This window comes from Dermacentor variabilis, chromosome 1 (assembly GCF_050947875.1).
Source record: "Dermacentor variabilis isolate Ectoservices chromosome 1, ASM5094787v1, whole genome shotgun sequence".
Lineage (NCBI taxonomy): Eukaryota > Metazoa > Arthropoda > Arachnida > Ixodida > Ixodidae > Dermacentor > Dermacentor variabilis.
In genome coordinates, this window is record NC_134568.1 from 281,473,050 (window position 1) to 281,491,734 (window position 18,685).

Here is an 18,685-nt window from a genome sequence, read left to right on the forward strand (position 1 = left end):
TTTACATCTGCACATGAATACCTGATGAAATTATGTGAGCACGAATAACAAAGAGGTCTATTTAGGACTTGAATGTAAAATTGATTTGGAAATACGTTTTTGCTTGTATATCCAAAGAAAGTAAAGAAATTGAAATGATATAAAAGAGTTCATTGCACACTGTGTCTTAAGGTTTTAAATGCTTGACAATGCTTTTAATTTTGTTAATTTAAGGGCCTTTCTTTTTTATGGCAGGACCCTACTGTACGGTATCATGCATATGCATCACTTGTATTATTTACAGGGTTACGGCACTATGATGTTTCAAGACAACACTGTCTTCAAAGGAGAACTTGGTGCTGGTGGTTCATTAAATGGCAGAGTAGGTTTCTTTATGAGATTTTATGCGCTTACAAAGAAGTCTTGTAGTTTCCAAGATTGCAGCATGTGTTTTGTTTTCTATTTCACTTTGTTTAGGGTGTCCTGAGTTTGTCAAATGGGGACACTATCCAAGGCAACTTTTGTGGCGTGTGGAGTGAAGGCATCAAAATATCAGGCATATATCAAAAGGCAGTTGCTGATGAGCAAAGCACTTCTGATGTTGATTCGCTCATCCATCGGGACAAGTGAGCATTTTGGACATGCTTTGGATTGCATGAATGTTGCACTGCTTTTGTTTGTTTGTTTGTTTGTGTGTGTGTGTGTGATTTCATATGTGTACTACCATCTTCTTTATATCAGTGGCATTTTTTTTTACCTCAACACAATAAGTAGCTGAACTCACCTTGGAGTCGCTGTGTGTGTGATTGTAATAGGAATGCTAATAAGGACAGATGCTTCTGTGTCACTTATAGGACGAAGATGCATGCACTCAGCAACTTGACAACATTAGTAAAATGAAGTTAATATGTCTGAAAGGGACACCAAAGAGAGTCACTAAATCAGTTTATACTGATGAAATATTCTTTCAAAACTCTATCTTCAGTAATTTTGTGAAAGCAGGTTGGTTATCAGAAGAGAAAATGAAGGTCAAAGTTCTTTATTTTTAATTTTGTGCCGAAACACCAGCACTGGTTTGTTGGTGTGGTGTCAGATATTTCAGTGTATATTCTTCATATGTAGGCCATAGCTGCACGGTAAAAGTACTCAAAATTTACAAAATTCAGTCTTTGGCTTCTTCAGAATTCAATGTAGTCCATCTTTACTAATAAAAAGTTAACTGCGCTCGAGTAGGTGCCGTCAAAATCCAAAACATTATGGCCAGCCAGTGCGGGAACTTCATGGTGGCATCGCCACCCACCTTTCATTATTGTGCCTTTGCTGGCTTACCAAGCCTCCTGTCATGGCAAGAGTGGATTTTTACGAATTGTAGTAGGGTAACTCACTAATAAAGCTCGAACAATTTTTCTCTTTAGTGTTCCTATAACGCTGTGCTTATTGAGTTCTTACTGTAGTTTAATTGCAGCTGCCTGTGTGAGGTAACAAAAGTATCAAATTATGCCTCAAACCTCAGCGCTGCACTGCTTTATTGTTGTTTGCATTAGCAGCGTTACCCGCCGTGGTTGCTCAGTGGCTATGGTGTTGGGCTGCTGAGCACGAGGTCGCGGGATCGCATCCCGGCCACGGCGGCCGCATTTCGATGGGGGCGAAATGCGAAAACACCCGTGTGCTTAGATTTAGGTGCACGTTAAAGAACCCCAGGTGGTCAAAATTTCCGGAGTCCTCCACTACGGCGTGCCTCATAATCAGAAAGTGGTTTTGGCACGTAAAACCCCAAATATTAATTAAATTATTGCATTAGCAGCGTAGACAAAAAAATGAAAGCCTGGCATTTCTTTTTCTTTTAATTAGCACTGGATCTCCATCAATGAGTGTGCCGGCGTCCGACAAATGGAGGGACATCTTTGACCATTGCCGAGACATGCTTGGAATTCAGGGGGTCTCCGACACTCAAGACAATAAGCACGCATGGGACGCCATTGCTATTGCCATCAGCAACAGAAAAAGGCAGAGCCACACGAAAAAGCAGTATGAGAACATTTATTCAACTTCTGCCTGTAGATGTGCATCCTTTTTTTTGTATGTTTTTGAACTCTTAGCATGCTTTTGTGCTGCAAAACTATATGCAGCCTTTCAGGTCATGATTAGCATTTTGTACTGGCATGCTAATAGAATATGTGAACAAGCCTGAGATGTGACAAGGTTTGAAAACAGAAAGTAGGAAATTTATTTGCTTTATTTGTGGTACAGAAATCATGTATGAACTTGCCGTGGTAACTCTGCAGCTTTGGCATTGTGCTGCGGAGCTCAAGGTCACAGGTGCTATCCCTGCCGTTACAGCCGCATTCTGATGGAGGTGGAATGCAAAAACACCCATCTACTATGCATTGCATGCACATTAAGCCTTTATGGACTAGACACATAAATGCCAGAAAAAGTTTACTTTCAATCTAAATGTGCAAAACACATAGAGAATAAGCATATTCAAAGAAAAGAAAAAAATACTTTGCTGCTGAAACTTTTTCAGCAATAGGGTGAAACACCAGGCAGAAAACTGAAAATGGGCTACACCCCAAGCCACCTATGACTTCATTTGAAATTTGTACAGACAGCTGTCATCACATGTAACTTATAAGTGCACATTTCATTTGCTTTACATCATGTGTGATACCATTGCAGCCGGAGATCTTGCATGGTCTTTCCCCCTGACCGTGCTTCTAAGAGAAAGGGATTGGCGTGCCAAACTTCTTCCTCGTCCTGTGTTCGTGTTCTAAACCAGCAAATGACACATGTTGCTTGTCGCTCAGTGTTGGCCGAAGACATTTAGCCAGAAAGTTCGTGCTCAGTGCCAAAACTCCCCAAGAAAAAACAAAATTCTGGTATGTTGCCTGTAGACAACACTCGTCCATAAAGGGTTAAAGAGCCCCTCACAAGGCCACATAGCAAATTTTCTTTATACGCTGGAAGTTGTTACATGCCCTCTTTACTGTTTACCGCAAGAATTTTTAAAATTAGTTCATTAATACCAGAGACAGAAATACAGTGAACGTTGTTAAACCGTAGTTGGCTGGAGCTTGGAGAAAGTATGTACTAAATGGTAGTACTGCTTAACCAAAATAGCGTAAGGTTGCCCACTTACCTGTCAAAAATGGAACTCCGACAGAGTGTCATGAAAGGGCAAAAAACATGCAGTATTGATTCATTTCGCACGACAAAAGTCTGTTATTTTCGTTTGATGCCGCTATGGCCTAGGAGTGACGACAGTGGCCTCAAACTCCCTTAAGCTGCAAGCCAGCTTTTCCGCCAGTCCCCTCTTCTCAGCAAACACCTGCATGAGGCTGACGTAACACGCAGCTTTTGCCACTTTCTGGCCTGAATCGCCCGTGTTGTCGCTTTCCGTGTCATTCTCATCACTGTCATTAGGTGACACTTTTCAGTAACAGAGGTAATGGTAGCGAAAAGTCGAGCGTCATGAACCAGGGGTTTCAGAGTCGCTCCTCAGGACCTAAATAAATTCATTGCCGCCCTACCTGCTGAGCACCCAGTTTTTGCCCAAGCTTCGGCATGACGAGAGTCTTAGCTTGCACGGCCCCAAAGCTCGAGACCAACACTGACTGTGCAGCTCACGTCAACATGGAGAATGTTAAGCACGTTGTTTGGCTAGTTGGTGTATTGCATTAAGAAAAAAAAACAGCCAAAAAAAGGCATACATACAAACATGTGTGCGTCTTTTTTTTTTGTTGTTGTTGTTGTTGTTGTCAACAGAGAATGCTGTTATCACAAGCAGACACTTGCTGTGTGGCGGAAGTGCTTGAGTTTATTGATAAATTGTCATTGTGTGTTCTCTTTCTGTTACTTTTTTTTATAGTAACAAATTATACAACATTCCAACTATTGCAAACAATTTTTGTTCACAATAAAGTTGGAAAAATTATCGATGACGCGACTTATGTAGCCAATCAGGTAGTTCGCCCAACTGATGTCAATTGGGCTGACTAAATCAATTGGGAGGCGGCAGCTGAAAACTCAGGGGAGCTGCACCGCTGCGATCAGTAATGATGCACATTTTTAAAACCTTATAATAAATTACATGCTTTGTGTAGAGCACTTAAATGCATCACTTAATTATCGGATGGACCTACCCAAATGACTCAGTACGTTTATACCAAATCGTTACAGGGTCCCTTTAAAGTCTCTCTTTGCTTAAGGGGGTGCTCCCATGCATATATACATAGGCTATATATATGTATATATGTACATGTGTGTGCCCATGTAATGCTGAGCGTCAAGTGAGGGGAGCTGCCCCCCCCCCCCCACACACACCGTAAATGTTAGTGGTGGGGGGCCTCCGCCTCCCCCCCTGGCTGGTCGCTGGCTGAATGGGGACCCAAAAGTAACAATAATTCTTTTTTTAAGTTTGTATGTTTCTTCGAACGTTCTAAACCATCAATCGCCTTTAATAGGCTCTCTCTAGGATGCAATGAACTTGTCCCACCATTTTATTCATTGTTCACAACTGTTCAGCAACTCTTGCAAACTGACAACCATCGGTGCTTCCATTGTTTTCTTATCCCCTCCACATTTTGAAAATGGTTAGCTTTGAACTTTAAATTTTACTCTTGGATATAAGTCACAAGGGGCAAAATATGAGGAGTAGAGGGAGAATGAAGGTACTGTTGTCATCCCGTATTGTTGTTGGGAAGTGGTTAGTCTAGGCTTGGGCCACCATTCCATTTGCGATTGTTGCACGCACGCACGCGCACACACACACACACACATACACACATTGTGGTTCATAGAAAGAGATAAAGTGGGTTCTGAAAATGATGATGATGGACATTAAGTGTGAGTAAATTTTCATTCTGTGTACTGGTTTCATTTTTTTCTATTACCAAAGCCGGAGGCATGCTACATTTTTCTGGTTAAAATATCAAGTTGGCATTAGATTTATATTTTGCTTAGGAGCTCTAATATCATTAAGAGCTGTAATGCCCTTTCTACTTTAGTTGTCTACTTTGAACCCATAAGAACTTAGTGCTGTGTGTGCGTTGGATTTTGTGGCATGTTAAAATTAGGTAAACACTGCCAAATGAAACAGAGGTGTTTGTGTGTGTGTGTTTTTTTTACCTCTTCTGTAACTCCATCCACCAGATTATTCGACCAGTTTCATTGGCCACATCAAGGTCGAGTTAATGGAAGTCAACTGTGTGTGTACGTGTGTGTGTGCATGTGTGTGTGCGTGTGTCCACCTGCGCATGGTCACCAAATAGTATGTCTAGGCTAATAGACTAATGCAATTTACATAGAGTCTATATTTTCAACACATAATTTTTAAACTGTTAACATCTGATGTTGTGTGATAGCCTGGTATAAAACTGTCTCGAATCAGTGCTCATGTAATAGCACAGTGCAGTCTGGAAACCTTTCACTCTGGTTTTTATTTTATTTTTGGGATTTATTAGGGCATTTTCTGCTTAATCTTATAGTGCTTTAGGAATTTTTAAGAAAAGCAGGGTACCAAGTAGGCAGATGAAGCACTTTAGTTATATCAATTTTATGATCCTTGACTTCAGACTTTCTTTTAGAGCCTGATATCTGCATAATAAATTTGCTTAATAAGTAATGCCATCTACAGCTGTTTCTGACACAAAATAATGAAATAGGATAGAGATATATTTGATAGAGTGTTGTTGATTAAAAAAGTCAGGTACAAAATGTAAAACCAGTATTCAATTACTTTATCTCTGGTGGCTCAGCAGCTTTTGTGCTCTGCTGGTGGGTATGAGGTTGTGGGCTGGATTCCTGCCTGCAGTGGCAATATTCTGATGGGGAGGTGGAATACAAAAATCGTCCTATAGTTCACTTAATTGTACATTAAGGAACCCAATGTAGTAAAAATGACGGGCCCTTGTCTATGGTGTGTCTTGTAGCCCTGGCATTACTCCGAGGCATTAAAATGAGTCAGTGAATTATTGTAAGCAGTCTATCATCATTGCAATTAGGAAAAAGTTATCCAATTCATGACTTTTATAATTTGTGAGTATTGAGAGGCATTGTGATCACAGCAATGCATTTTACCAGTGCCATATGTAAAAAACTGTTTCATGAGAACACTTTGAATATTGCACTGAGCATGGTCAAATGTAAAAAAAAAATGGCATTATTTAAATTACAGAGCAAAACCCTGCTGCGAAGAAAACTTAGACTACCTTGAGCGCATTCCTCAGACCAGCAAAAAGCATGGGTCATTGACACTGGGGCGTTATGTTGAAATCAAGGACTACCTCACCAGTGCGTTTGACTGTGTCCATCATCCTTTGGGCTATCTTTTAGATGGTTTGGTGGGTGTGTTCAGGTGAGGTGCACTTTATTATATTCTGTGTTCTTTTTCTTACATTGTCAGCCATTGGGCTTTATCTCGTGCTTGCATTATTTAGTTATGATTACACTAAACCCGTTATCTTCACATTTCAATTTGTTTCTTCGTGATGTAAGCTTCATTTGCTGTCCTTGTTGGCAGACTGACATACTGTGGCATTGGTGTCCATCCTCGACTTCTCGTACATGCTGTGGAAGAAGTCAGGTCATTCTGCCAGAGGCTGTATGAGTTGGTCAGGTAATTTAATTTATTTTAGAGCAGCCATTATTGCTTTTATTGGTGCACCACATCACTTTTTTCTTGTGTGAGTCATAATCCTACTTCATTCTGTGATGGTCTCTGTTCAAATTGCAGAATTCTTTTCCCTGACCTGCCTCAAGCAGACAAGCCCCTGGTTCTGACCTCGTTAGGGGACATGGAATGCCCAGACGATTTTTTTGACGGTGCTGGGTGGGTTTACTTTTGCATTACATGATGTGTTTAATAATAATATTTGGGGTTTTACGTGCCAAAACCACTTTCTGATTATGAGGCACGCCGTAGTGGAGGACTCCGAAAATTTTGACCACCTGGGGTTCTTTAACGTGCACCTAAATCTAAGCACACGGGTGTTTTCGCATTTCGCCCCCATCGAAATGCGGCCGCCGTGGCCGGGATATGATGTGTTTAGTATTGTGTTTTGTGGCAATGCAAACACAGGCATTTCATGCTCCTTGTATGCTTAGGAGGCCAGCATTCATATTTATGCCACTACATGCAAGTTCACATGATGTAAAACCACATGCAGCACTGCTTGCTCCATGGTACGTGTGCTGCAACAGACTTTGCATGTTGCACATAGGAAAAAAAAACTACGTGCAGTGCAACCTTTGGGTACCAATACCTTCGCTTGGACTAGCAACATGCTGCCACCACGCCTTGTAACGTTAATGGTATTCTATAATAGTGCGATGGCTAAACATACACTGCGACAGACCTGCGGCTAAAGAACAACATGGTTTGTAGCCCTGGATGAGCGATCTTTAAAGATTTGGTCTTCTGAGAACACACAGAATCATAGATATGTGTGGGGTTTCAACTCGATGCTACATCTGTGTATTGAATGTTTTTAATTATCAATATATTATGTCATTTTATGATCCCTCTGAAAATTGATATATGCAGGCTCAGCTGTATTTGTAACATGCGAAATTATTGCCAAATAGTAACTTAAATACAGCAACACGAGTAATCAAGTTATGTAAATGTCTGATGGTTCTCTGTTGGAATTCTTCAGCGCCCTAAAATAAGAGGAACCCCAGTTGATTTCAATTCAATGAAAGCCAGTCAAGCTGCAGTGAAAATAGCCTTTGGGCATGCTTGAGAAATGTGATGGTCTCTGTTCAAATCAAGAAAAGTGATTGTTATAGAAGTAATAGTACAAAAGTAATTTAACTTCTTCACTTTCTTGGTGTCGTAAATGGCACTTGATATTTTACATGTAAATTTTGAATGTTCAAGGTACATAAAGTACTTGAAATTGCGCTCACAAACTTGTGTTCATTGTACTTTCCAGAGAGTGCATCACACCCAACACTCTCATTCAGCCAGTCCTTCTGCCTCGACTGTACCCGTCACTTTCAACACTGTACGCTCTCAACAATGAACAAGAAGATCGGCACTACTGGGAACGCCTGCTGAAATGGAACAAGCAGTCCGACTTGGCCTTGATGACCTTTCTTGGAGTGGATGAGTATGTGCCTTTGGTCATATCAGTTACCGAAGCCAGTGTTCAAAATAGTGCTAAAGGGCCTTGAACATAAAAGTAACAGTATGTAATTAGAGCACACTACAAAGATGACTGCCTGCTTGGTGGGCCATGAAGTTAGAGGATCTCTGAAGCAACCTTTGTGTCATATATGACTTATGCCACAAAGAATTGTTTAAAAAACTAGAAGAAAGGGGGTTAACCAAGGGGCCCGATTTTTATTAGTCATATCATAAGAAGCTAACAAATACTGACACCAAGGACAACATAGGGGAAATTACTTGTGCTTAATAAATGAAATAAAAAAACGATAAATTAATAGAAATGAAAGTGGATAAAAAAAACAATGTGCCGCAGGTGGGGAACGATCCCACAACCTTCGCATTTTACGTGCAATGCATTTCGCGTGCGAGTTGAGCTACCGCGGCGCCATTTCCCCGTCCACTTTCTTGGGTATTTATATTTCCTTGTAGAACCCTGGGAGTGTTAGCCAGCGCCACCACTCACAGACCTTGGCGGCGGACGTGGAACATCCTTTCTGTCGTAGGCGTCACGAGACCATTCTCGTGACGCCTGCGGACACTTTATAGGGAGATACCTATAAAGAAAGGGGTCAGACAGGGAGACACAATCTCTCCAATGCTATTCACTGTGCGCTTGGAAGTATTCAAGCTATTAAACTGGAAAGGCTTAGGAGTAAAGATTGTTAGGAATGGCCTGCCGAGGTGCCGACATGCAAAGTTTCTCAGCCAGCTGCATCAGCAGGGTTGGCGTTTTCTAGGAACCGACCATCTTTCTCCAGCCGAACAACGCCACTAGGTCTACTGTGTGAGGAGGACAATACGCCGCGTCAGCGACTCTCCGTTGCAGGAAGGCTGAGATGAGTTTGATGAACCAGGCTTTGTTTCTGAACTCGCCACCGCCGACCTGGTCTGCTGTGAGCGGGGGAGTTCCCGAGGGAAGGTATTTAGCGGCACCTTCCCACGCGCCTTTCAAAACGAAAGCCCCAAGTTCTGCGAAGCCCATCTCACCTCGGTGGGGGCAGTGAAACCAGTGCGTACGTGTGTGTGTGAGCCTTCCTCCTCCAAAAAGGCGGGTCAACTCTGATGACGTGAACGCTACGAATTGGCGGTGAACTGCCGTTTTCTTTTACCTAGGGATCTAGGGAGGACGGAGTGTTTATAAGCAGCTGTTCGTCGGCTGCTAGAGGGTGCTCTGTGATCATGCTCTTGAGCTGTGTGCTCGTGCTCAACAAGTAGTGTGCTTGAAGCTGTGTGCTGTATGCTTCGTCTTGCGTGCTCCATTTGGGAGTCACGCTAGACTGTCGAATGTATCTCTTGTTCTAATGTAAAAATATGTAAATAAATCCTGTATGCCTAGTTCCTCCCAAGTTCCTCCCTACGACCTACAACCCTTACAACTGGATGCCAGTGGTGGGATCGTCCTAGAACTCCTACAAGATTGACAGCAAATATCTCAGCCACCTTTGGTTTGCCGATGACATTGTTCTATTCAGCAACAATGCAGACAAGTTACAACAAATGATTGAGGACCTTAACAGAGATAGTGTAAGAGTGGGGTTGAAGATTAATATGCAGAAGACAAATATAATGATAGATAGCCGGGCAAAGGAACAAGAGTTCAGGATCGCCAGTTGGCCCCTAGAGTCTGTGAAGGAGTACGCTTACCTAGGTCAATTAATCACGGGGAACCCTGATCACGAGAAGGAAATTCACAGAAGAATAAAAATGGGTTGGATCGCATACGGCAGACATTGCCAGCTCCTGACTAGAAGCTTACCATTATCATTGAAAAGGAAGGTGTACAATCAGTGCATTTTACCAGTGCTGACATATGGGGCAGAGACTTGGAGACTGACAAAGAAGCTTGAGAACAAGTTAAGGACCATGCAAAGAGTGATGGAACGAAGATTGCTAGGCATAACGTTAAGAGACAGAAAGAGAGTGGTTTGGATCAGAGAGCAAACGAGTATAGACGATATTCTAATTGACATCAAGAGAAAAAAATGGAGCTGGGCAGGTCATGTAATGCGCTGGTTAGATAACCGTTGGACCATTTAAAGCTATGGGCAACAACACTTAGTTTGATATCTTCGTTTTTTTCTCCCATTTTCCCTTATCTTTTCTTTCGTTCTTCTACCTTCCGTTTTTCCCCCTTTATTTATTTATTTATTTATTTATTTATACAGTATTTTCCTTCTTTCATTTTTTTTTTTAAATCGAGCACCTGTTTCTGCTGCTCCTTCTATTATCTCTTTCAGAAACACGATAGCCTACGACCACCAGTGAAACAAGTAATAGAGGGCTGCTGTGCACGCCTTTGACATGCCGGCTAATGCACGGGCGTTGACACGTGCACGGGCGTTGACATGTGACAGACGGCCAGGTCCATGGCCTTGTGCACAGCACTCCTTTATTCTCAATTCGACCCGCTAACATACCTTCGCTCATTGCCGGACTTACCCGCCTTATGTCCTCTTCCCTTTAGAAGAACCCCACCTATATATACTGTGGCGAGGAAAGCATATGTCGCCTTGAAAAAGACAAGTCCACTTGTCGAAACGTTGGCTCCTGCTTTCACCTTGTTCTTGTTTTGCTCATCGTTGGACCATTAGGGTTACAGAATGGGTACCAAGAGAAGGGAAGTGCAATCGAGGGTGACAGAAGACTAGGTGGAGCGATAAAATTAGGAAATTTGTGGGCGCTAGTTAGAATTAGTTGGCGCAGGAGAGGGGTAATTGGAGAGCGCAGAGAGAGGCCTTCGTCCTGCAGTAGACATAAAACAGGCTGACGAAGATGATGCTGATTAGATTTCCGCAAGGTTGAATATCCTTAGGATGATGTGCATGCTGAAGGAAGGCTTGAAAAATAGGCAGAAGGTAATCGGTAGCTTACAGTCTATACAGTCTTCCAAATGCTCATTTTGGCATATGTAAGAAAGAGTACAACTGTTTATACATACGGTGATGCAATAAATTAAAACAGAAAGCACTGCTGGCTAATCTCGTTAGAGGGCCATGCCAAATGCAGCATGAGGCTGTCATCCAGTCAAGAAGCTCACACAGGGCAATTAAATTAATTCTTTACAATATATTCTGTCTTTATATTATTGAGGAATGAAAAATAAAGACTTTGCTCAGATCCTTTTCCTTTTTTTAACTGCTCCTGTCTATAGAATATAATGGTTACATGGAGCAAATTCAATAATAAGTGAAAACATGTGTAATTTTCTCTCTGTGATACTATTATCTGCTGTAAAGCCAGCAATCTTGCACACTCCACTAGTTGAATTAGTGCATAACAGTGTCATGTACTTGTTCAAATTATATAGCACCACTGGCTGGAAGCTCACTAGCTCTTCTGCAAATGCAAGGACTGATATGGCCTAGGCCAGTGTAGTGTCTACATTGATATATGAGTGATGATGTCTATGTGCTGCTTACTATAGTGCTGAAGCAAGTGGCAAAGTGCAGCACTTTAGGAGCTGCACTCAGGCTCATTATAATAGTGTAAGCTGTGTGAGCAAGAGAGGTTATGACAGTTGTCCAATGATTTACTCAGGATGTTAGTCTGGTCACTTCTCTAAACCATATCGTGTGTGTTGTTAAGCTGCTGCACAGTCTTGTAGAAGTTTGTAAGAAACTTAAACTGCCCTTTACTTATAATCATGTGTACCTAGACAGTGCCTCTTTAAACTCACCTTAAAATGAACAAGAGGAGACTTCGAAATATACTCATTTCATGAGAGAGAGAGAATGGAGAAAAAAAATGCAAAGAAAGAGGGGGAGGTCAACACATTGCAGAGACCTTTCGACTGTTGTACTGGAGCACAGTAGCAAAGCCCTTGTTGCTTTCTGCGGCAGTGATGCTCACAGCTATGGTTCAGGTATCTTGGCTTCTGAAAAGCGTCTTGAGTCCAGACAGTTTGATGCTAATCAAAGGATTCCATTCTCTAAAGCTTATCAGGGAATTCAGGAAACAGAATTTATAATAAAGGAATCTACTGTATTGTGAAGTCAGCTCCACAAAGCATTTGATGTATCACTGCACCATAATGAAGCATTACACTGATGCAGTATTATGTTATTGCTCGTTTGCTTTAACTGTAGGTCTGCACTGCTAGTTAACAATAGTGCATTGATATTTTTTCCTGTCTTTCTCCTTGTAGAAAGTTCATGTGCTTGAAGTTTCGTGACAACATTTTCACAGTGGAAAGGAATGTAAGTACCTTAATTCCTTGAAAGACTGCATTGTAATGATACAGTGCAGTATGATTGAGAGCTTAATAGTTATTTTCTCGTATATTCAGCTTCAGCGTGTGTCAAGCATCAAAGATGAATGCTTCACAAATGCTATTGAAGCCCTGCAGCAGATCAGGCAAGTGAATTTTTTTCATAATGCTCCTGTTTATTTATGTTACGACCACCAGCCTTGACTTTTGTCATGTGCGCGGAATGGGAGTTGGATGGAGGTCATGCTGTTAGGAATAAATAATTAAGTCTCCCTAGCTGCCTTAGAAAACAAAGAAAAATCAGTTAAATTAACAAATGTTTAAGGATCTGTTATAAATTTCCCCTTGCTTATTGTTTTGTCACTCTTGCAGTTATTTTTTAGTTGATTAGTCCTTAATGTATTCTGAGCTTTAATACTATCTGGCAGGAAATCTGTTGGGGCACAATTAAATGTCGCCAGTTGGTACTGCAGCATAAGCCTGTACTCGGGGGCAGCTCTAAAGGAAGAGGAAGGGGGGCGGGGGGATGGCAGCGTGGGACCTCCTAATGTTTACTTCTGCCCCCTCCCCACTTTCTCCACTTCTGAGCCTTATGTTCTAATCAACTGAGCTTGGCTATTACACCAGGTGCACTTTTTCGAAAATGTGCAGTTTCTACACAAACTCTTGCTGTATTTTTACTCAGTCCTGCTAATGGCTTGACCAGTAAGGATCAGCACAGTAAGAACTAAAACAATATCTAGAAGAACTAGCTACATGCGCTGTTCTCTAATCTGAAACCATAAACAGGGACTCAATATGAATAATGTTGTTATTTTCCTTCATCAATGTGCTTCCTGTTGAAAAGAAAGAGAGGGAACTGTAACTGCATAATATAAAAGAAACTATTGTGCTCAGCAAATTTTATATCAAGGAATCAGGCCCTCAACACCAAACTGAAGGAAAGAAGTTTAAGTGGTGCAAACAAGGTAGTGAGAATCAGTGTGAAGACTGGACTTCTGCGGGTTGGTGCTTGTCATACCATCACTAATGGAATGATCAGAACTATAAGTATCTAGGTGTTCACTTGACATCGTCATTATCATGGGTTACTCACATTGAAACAATATGCGCAAACACTTCGCGCACACTTAGTTTTTTGCGTCGCAATCTGAAATCTGCATCGCCTGCTATTAAAAAACTTGCATATCAGACATGCGTTCGGCCGAAACTGGAGTACGCTTCATCTATCTGGCACCCCTCACAAGCATTTCTCACCTACAAATTAGAAGCCATTCAGAATCCTGCTGCATGCTTTATCATGTCAAACTACTGAAGTAAAACCAGCATAGCTGAACTAAAATGCACACTCAATCTTCCCAGTCTCTAATCACGTCGTATCATCTCGCATCTCTGCATGCTTCACTCTTTCTACTATCACCCAATAGCCAGACACCCTTGACTACAATCCCTGCCTAGAATTTCACCCCACCTGAACCACAGCTGTCCAATCGTGCACATTCAGTGTCGCACGTCTTCGATGAAGGGTTCTTTTTTTCCAAATGCAATGGCGCTGTGGAACACTCTTCCCGACTGTATTGTTTCTTCCGCCGACCACACAACTTTCCTTGAGAAACTAACAATCCGCCTCGCCTAGAATGTTTTGTTAAAAATGCACTTGCTACTTGACCTCTGTTAAGTAATTAATTGTTAGTGATTCATTCTCATGCATAGTATGTATGTATTCATGATGAAGAGTTCCTCATACATTGTTTACCCCCCGCCTTATGTAATGCCTCCGGGCCTTTAAGGCTTCAATAACTGACATGAAATGAAATGAAAAAAGAATCGGTTTCAGGATGCCTATGCTAAGCAAGAAACATGAACCTTCGGGGGCACCTGTTTTCTGATGAAGAGAAAATTTTTTTGACAGTCACTGGCAATAATAAATAGATTGAATGGTCAGGGATGCCTAGTTTTGAATTGTTTGTTGCTCTTGTGATTAAGAATAGTTCCAAGAAAGGCCTGTTTGTCTGATCCTTTTTGTACATCTAAACTTAATTTGTGGTAGCATGTGCATGCAGAGTTGATGGTACTAGCCATAATACAAGCTCCAAGTGAATGCACCCATGAGAGAATCCTTATGTTATGTACATCAGCTCATGATCTCTATGTCTTCGGTGAATGTGATGATAGAAAGAGTTGCGCTTGTGTGCCTATGTCTTTCCTCTTGTTATTTCAGCACTGCATTTACAGCATTTGATAAGCTTCAGGCAATTCGACAGACGTTTGAAGAAATCAACAAGGCAAGTGACCACGTGCATTTCCTGGATTAGATTATTCCTTTGTAAAAGAGGTCAATGAGATCCCTCTGACCCACTTGTCCTGTGAGCTGTCTTCTCTGTACCACACTTGGCAGTTTCGGCGGTTTGTGTGTGGCATGCACGACCATAGTGTGCTCATTGTTGCTGAACAATTAGGAAACCTCCTTATTCTTCTGATATCATCCACAAAGGAACTATTTCTGGAAATGTGGAGGGATATCAGGCAGGCAAATCACAGTTCCTTTAGAAGAAACCTATCCTGTATTCTTGACTTGTCAAAGACTATATACCAGGTGTCCTAGCTAATATAAATGACGTTTTCAACAAAAGTGAAGTTTTTTGTGTGGAATAAACAACTGTGTATATATATATATATATATATATAAAAAGAAATATATATATATATATATATATATATATATATATATATATATATATATATATATATATATATATATTGTTAGCAAGCTACTCAAGAATCCTTCGGCATTTTTTCTGTTCTGTTTAATAGATTAATAAGTTATCAGTAATGAACAAATTTTAATTACTAACTTTACAGTATCAGTGCAAACGCATTGTTTGTAGAGCACATTTGAAGACATTCCGTTCTGTTGTTTGTGAAATATGTTACCATCTACAGTCAAAACACCTTTATAAGGAATCCTCGGGACCTCCAAAAACTTTCATTATACAGGTACGAACATGTGAAAGGCAGCTCCAGATTACAATAAATAAGGTAATACAATGGGCTGACAAAAATAGGTTCCACTTCTCTACTCAAGAAACAGTTACAGTGCTATTTTTGCAAAAACGAGAATTGCACTTGGACCTGGTTTTAAAATTGAATGATGTGGCGCTGCCGGTAAAACGGGAACGTAAATTCTTGAGAGTAATGTTTCATAAAAACTAAACTTCCTGGCCCACATAAAGACAACAAAAATTAGGGCAAAAAGAAGCATTTACTATTCTTAAAGTGTTATCCCATAAGCACTGGGGTTCTGACTGAACATGCCTCCTACGCATTTACCGGTCTGTTGTGCATTGCCTTCTAGACTACGGCTGTGTAGCTTATGACTCGCCCAGAAAGTCTTACATTCGACGAGTCAATCCAGTACATAACCTTGGACTGTAACTGGCAAGTCGTGCTTACAAAACATCACCTGTCCGAAGTTTATACATTGACTACAATGAGCCTCCCTTACAGCAGTGCAGAGCATTACTTATTTTTTCCTACATACTCAGAATCCAGTCATCACCACAACACATATGCTACAACATCGTCACACACTGCAAGTCAAGCTTACACTAAACAGATAACCCAAACATGATTAAGCAACTTGTCCTACAATATGAGGAATATTGTTGGGACTATGACATACCTCATTAGGTCCTCCAGGTTGCTAAAAACCCATAACGATTGTCCCTTGGTGCTTGGTATAATTGGTTGCATATATCGTTCACCCTTGTAATCAGCAATAGATTTCTGTGCTGCTCTCCGTAACATCATGGGACTGCTAGCAGATGAAAACAAAAGTGTAATAATTATAGGCGACATCAACATTAACCTCGCTGATAGTACGTCTACTAATGATTTACATTATTCTGATTGTTTTCACAGCTTTGGTTATGAATGTTTAATTAAAATAGCGACACGATGTGCTAACCACCCCATAGTTACATTAATTGACCATGCATTATCATATTTGGCATATCCACCAGACACAGCTGTTATAATGACCGACATAACTGATCACTATCCTATATTTTTAAACTTTCACTATACTCATGGCTCCGAAAAAATCACGTACACGAAGTTTATACTAGACAAACAATCATTCCTTGAAGCCGTGTCGAACCTTGACTTCCCCATCTTTTCTATAAATGATCCACAAAAACCATTTACACTGTTTATCTCTATGCTTAAGTCATGTTTCGATCGTCATTCCGTTCAAGTTAAATTCAAAAAGAAATTTGCGTCTCCTCAAAATCTATGGATAACAGATAAGCTCTTAGTTTTAATGTGCAAAAAGGATATTCTTTATAAGAAAACCAAACGACAACCATTTAACAAGAATTTAGTCATTCGGTACAAGAAGTTTTCTAACCAGCTTTCTGCCACATTGAAAAAAGGTAAAAAAACATGGTACGAAAGAAAAATTTTGGAATGCGATAACAACGTAAAAGAAAAGGGGAAATTGTCAACTCCTTCTTAAACAGGGCAAATAATCGCGAAGTTATAACAGAAATTGCTTATCAGGGTATGGTATACAAGACCGCCAAAGAAATAGTGATGCGTTTGCTGATTTCTTCTTTAGCAGCGAGTTACAGTCACCTGCACATGACAATCCCATGCCCCAGCGCCTGCCACAGTCTTTCTTTTTATTTCCAACTACATCCCAGGAAGTTCTAAACATTATAAACAACATGAAAATAGCCGGCGCCGGCATCTATAAATTACACCCTTTCCATATAAAATTAATTTCACCCTTAATAAGTGATGTCCTTGCAGACATAATCAATTTCATGTTTAAATCAGGCAGTTTCCCACAAGAACTAAAACAAGGCAAGATCACCTCAATTTTTAAGAAAGGTGACTGCTCTTTAATTGCCAATTATCGCCCCATCTGTGTATTACCTTTCTTTAGCGAGGTAATTGAAAATAGAAAAACGTTGAACTAATTACCTTACAAAATTTAACATTCTCTCACCATTCCAATACGGCTTTCGCTTGGGTTACTCGACCGAACTGACTCTCTTTGCTCTAACCGATCAACTAAAACTCACTATTGATGAAGGGAATTATGCAACTTCAGTATTTGTAGATTTAAGCAAAGTGTTTGAGAAAATAAATCATCACATTTTATTTCGTAAGCTTGCATCATTGGGAATTACCGGCCCAGCACTCTTGTTACTACAATATTACTTAACAGACAGAATGCAGGTAGTAACCATTTCAGGCGTTCATTCTAAAACCATGTTCACTAATATTGGCGTGCCCCAGGGTTCCATATTGGGTCCCCTTTTATTTTTATTATACGTCAATGATCTGCCTAACTGCCTGTCCTCTTCGAAATGTATACTTTATGCAGATGATACTACTATCATTAATTCCAATAAATGTATTACAACCTTAGTATCCAACCTTAATGGCGATTTACACAGCCTGCTGGAGTGGTGCCATACTAACCAGCTACAGATAAACCCGTCGAAAACAAAATTTGTTGTATTCACTTCCCACCAACGAACACTTCACTCCATTCCTCCTATCTTTTTGGGAGCAAGTCCTATCTCTGCAAATTTTTCATGTAGTTATCTTGGCATAGAAGTAGACAAACATCTTAACTTTATTGAACACTTAACCAAACTAAAACTGAAGATTACCTATGGGATTAGGGTACTTCTAAAAGAATGAAACATATTCGACCATCAAATATTACTATCATTATACTTTTCATTTATTCATTCCCACATTATCTACTGCGTTACTTGCTGGGGAAACACTTACGTAACCCATTTTAACTCATTGCAAATCCTACAGAATCAGGCTATTAGGATAATTACATTTAGCCTATTATATTAACAACGCCTCATATCTTTTACGAACTAATCACATTCTTACAATTACACAACTCGTTAAATATAACCTAGGTACCTTTTTGTTCCGTCAAATCAATTACATACGATGCGACAGCTTGATACCACAATCTTCTAATAATACTAATATTACCAGGTTTGCAATAAATAGGAACTTTATTTTACCCAATATACATACTAATTATGGCAAACAGAGCATCCATTTTTCATCTATCACATTCTGGAACACACTACCATTATACATAAAAACACTTAAAATTCACGAATTCAAGCAACAACTAAAAGATTACATTCTGTCGAATACTGATGCCTAGTCCATACTCACAACCATTCTTTCAGGGTGCCTTCATTTCATTTTCATTGCCATACCATTAGGTTTCTGTTTCTGCCTCACGTATACATTCGAGTTATCAAATTATACTGTGTTCGTCA

The 18,685-nt window shown here is 40.4% G+C and overlaps 2 protein-coding genes across 3 annotated transcripts in view; one reads left to right on the plus strand and one right to left on the minus strand.

The window, feature by feature from the left end:
- Positions 1 to 14,686, plus strand: part of Als2 (Amyotrophic lateral sclerosis 2) — an 85,869-nt gene extending 71,183 nt beyond the window's left edge. For both annotated transcript variants that reach the window (XM_075676576.1, XM_075676585.1), the window contains 10 exons: positions 284 to 361; positions 457 to 605; positions 1,831 to 2,007; positions 6,155 to 6,334; positions 6,500 to 6,595; positions 6,713 to 6,808; positions 7,914 to 8,090; positions 12,294 to 12,345; positions 12,435 to 12,502; positions 14,578 to 14,686. In XM_075676576.1, coding sequence (XP_075532691.1) covers positions 284 to 361; positions 457 to 605; positions 1,831 to 2,007; positions 6,155 to 6,334; positions 6,500 to 6,595; positions 6,713 to 6,808; positions 7,914 to 8,090; positions 12,294 to 12,345; positions 12,435 to 12,502; positions 14,578 to 14,671 — 1,167 coding nt within the window. In that variant the 3' untranslated portion in view covers positions 14,672 to 14,686. The remainder of the gene's footprint in view (positions 1 to 283; positions 362 to 456; positions 606 to 1,830; positions 2,008 to 6,154; positions 6,335 to 6,499; positions 6,596 to 6,712; positions 6,809 to 7,913; positions 8,091 to 12,293; positions 12,346 to 12,434; positions 12,503 to 14,577) is intronic.
- Positions 1 to 18,685, minus strand: part of LOC142565974 (uncharacterized) — a 132,608-nt gene that overhangs the window by 14,271 nt on the left and 99,652 nt on the right. The window contains exon 3 of the mRNA XM_075676621.1: positions 16,039 to 16,173. Within this exon, the coding sequence (XP_075532736.1) occupies positions 16,039 to 16,173 (135 nt within the window). The remainder of the gene's footprint in view (positions 1 to 16,038; positions 16,174 to 18,685) is intronic.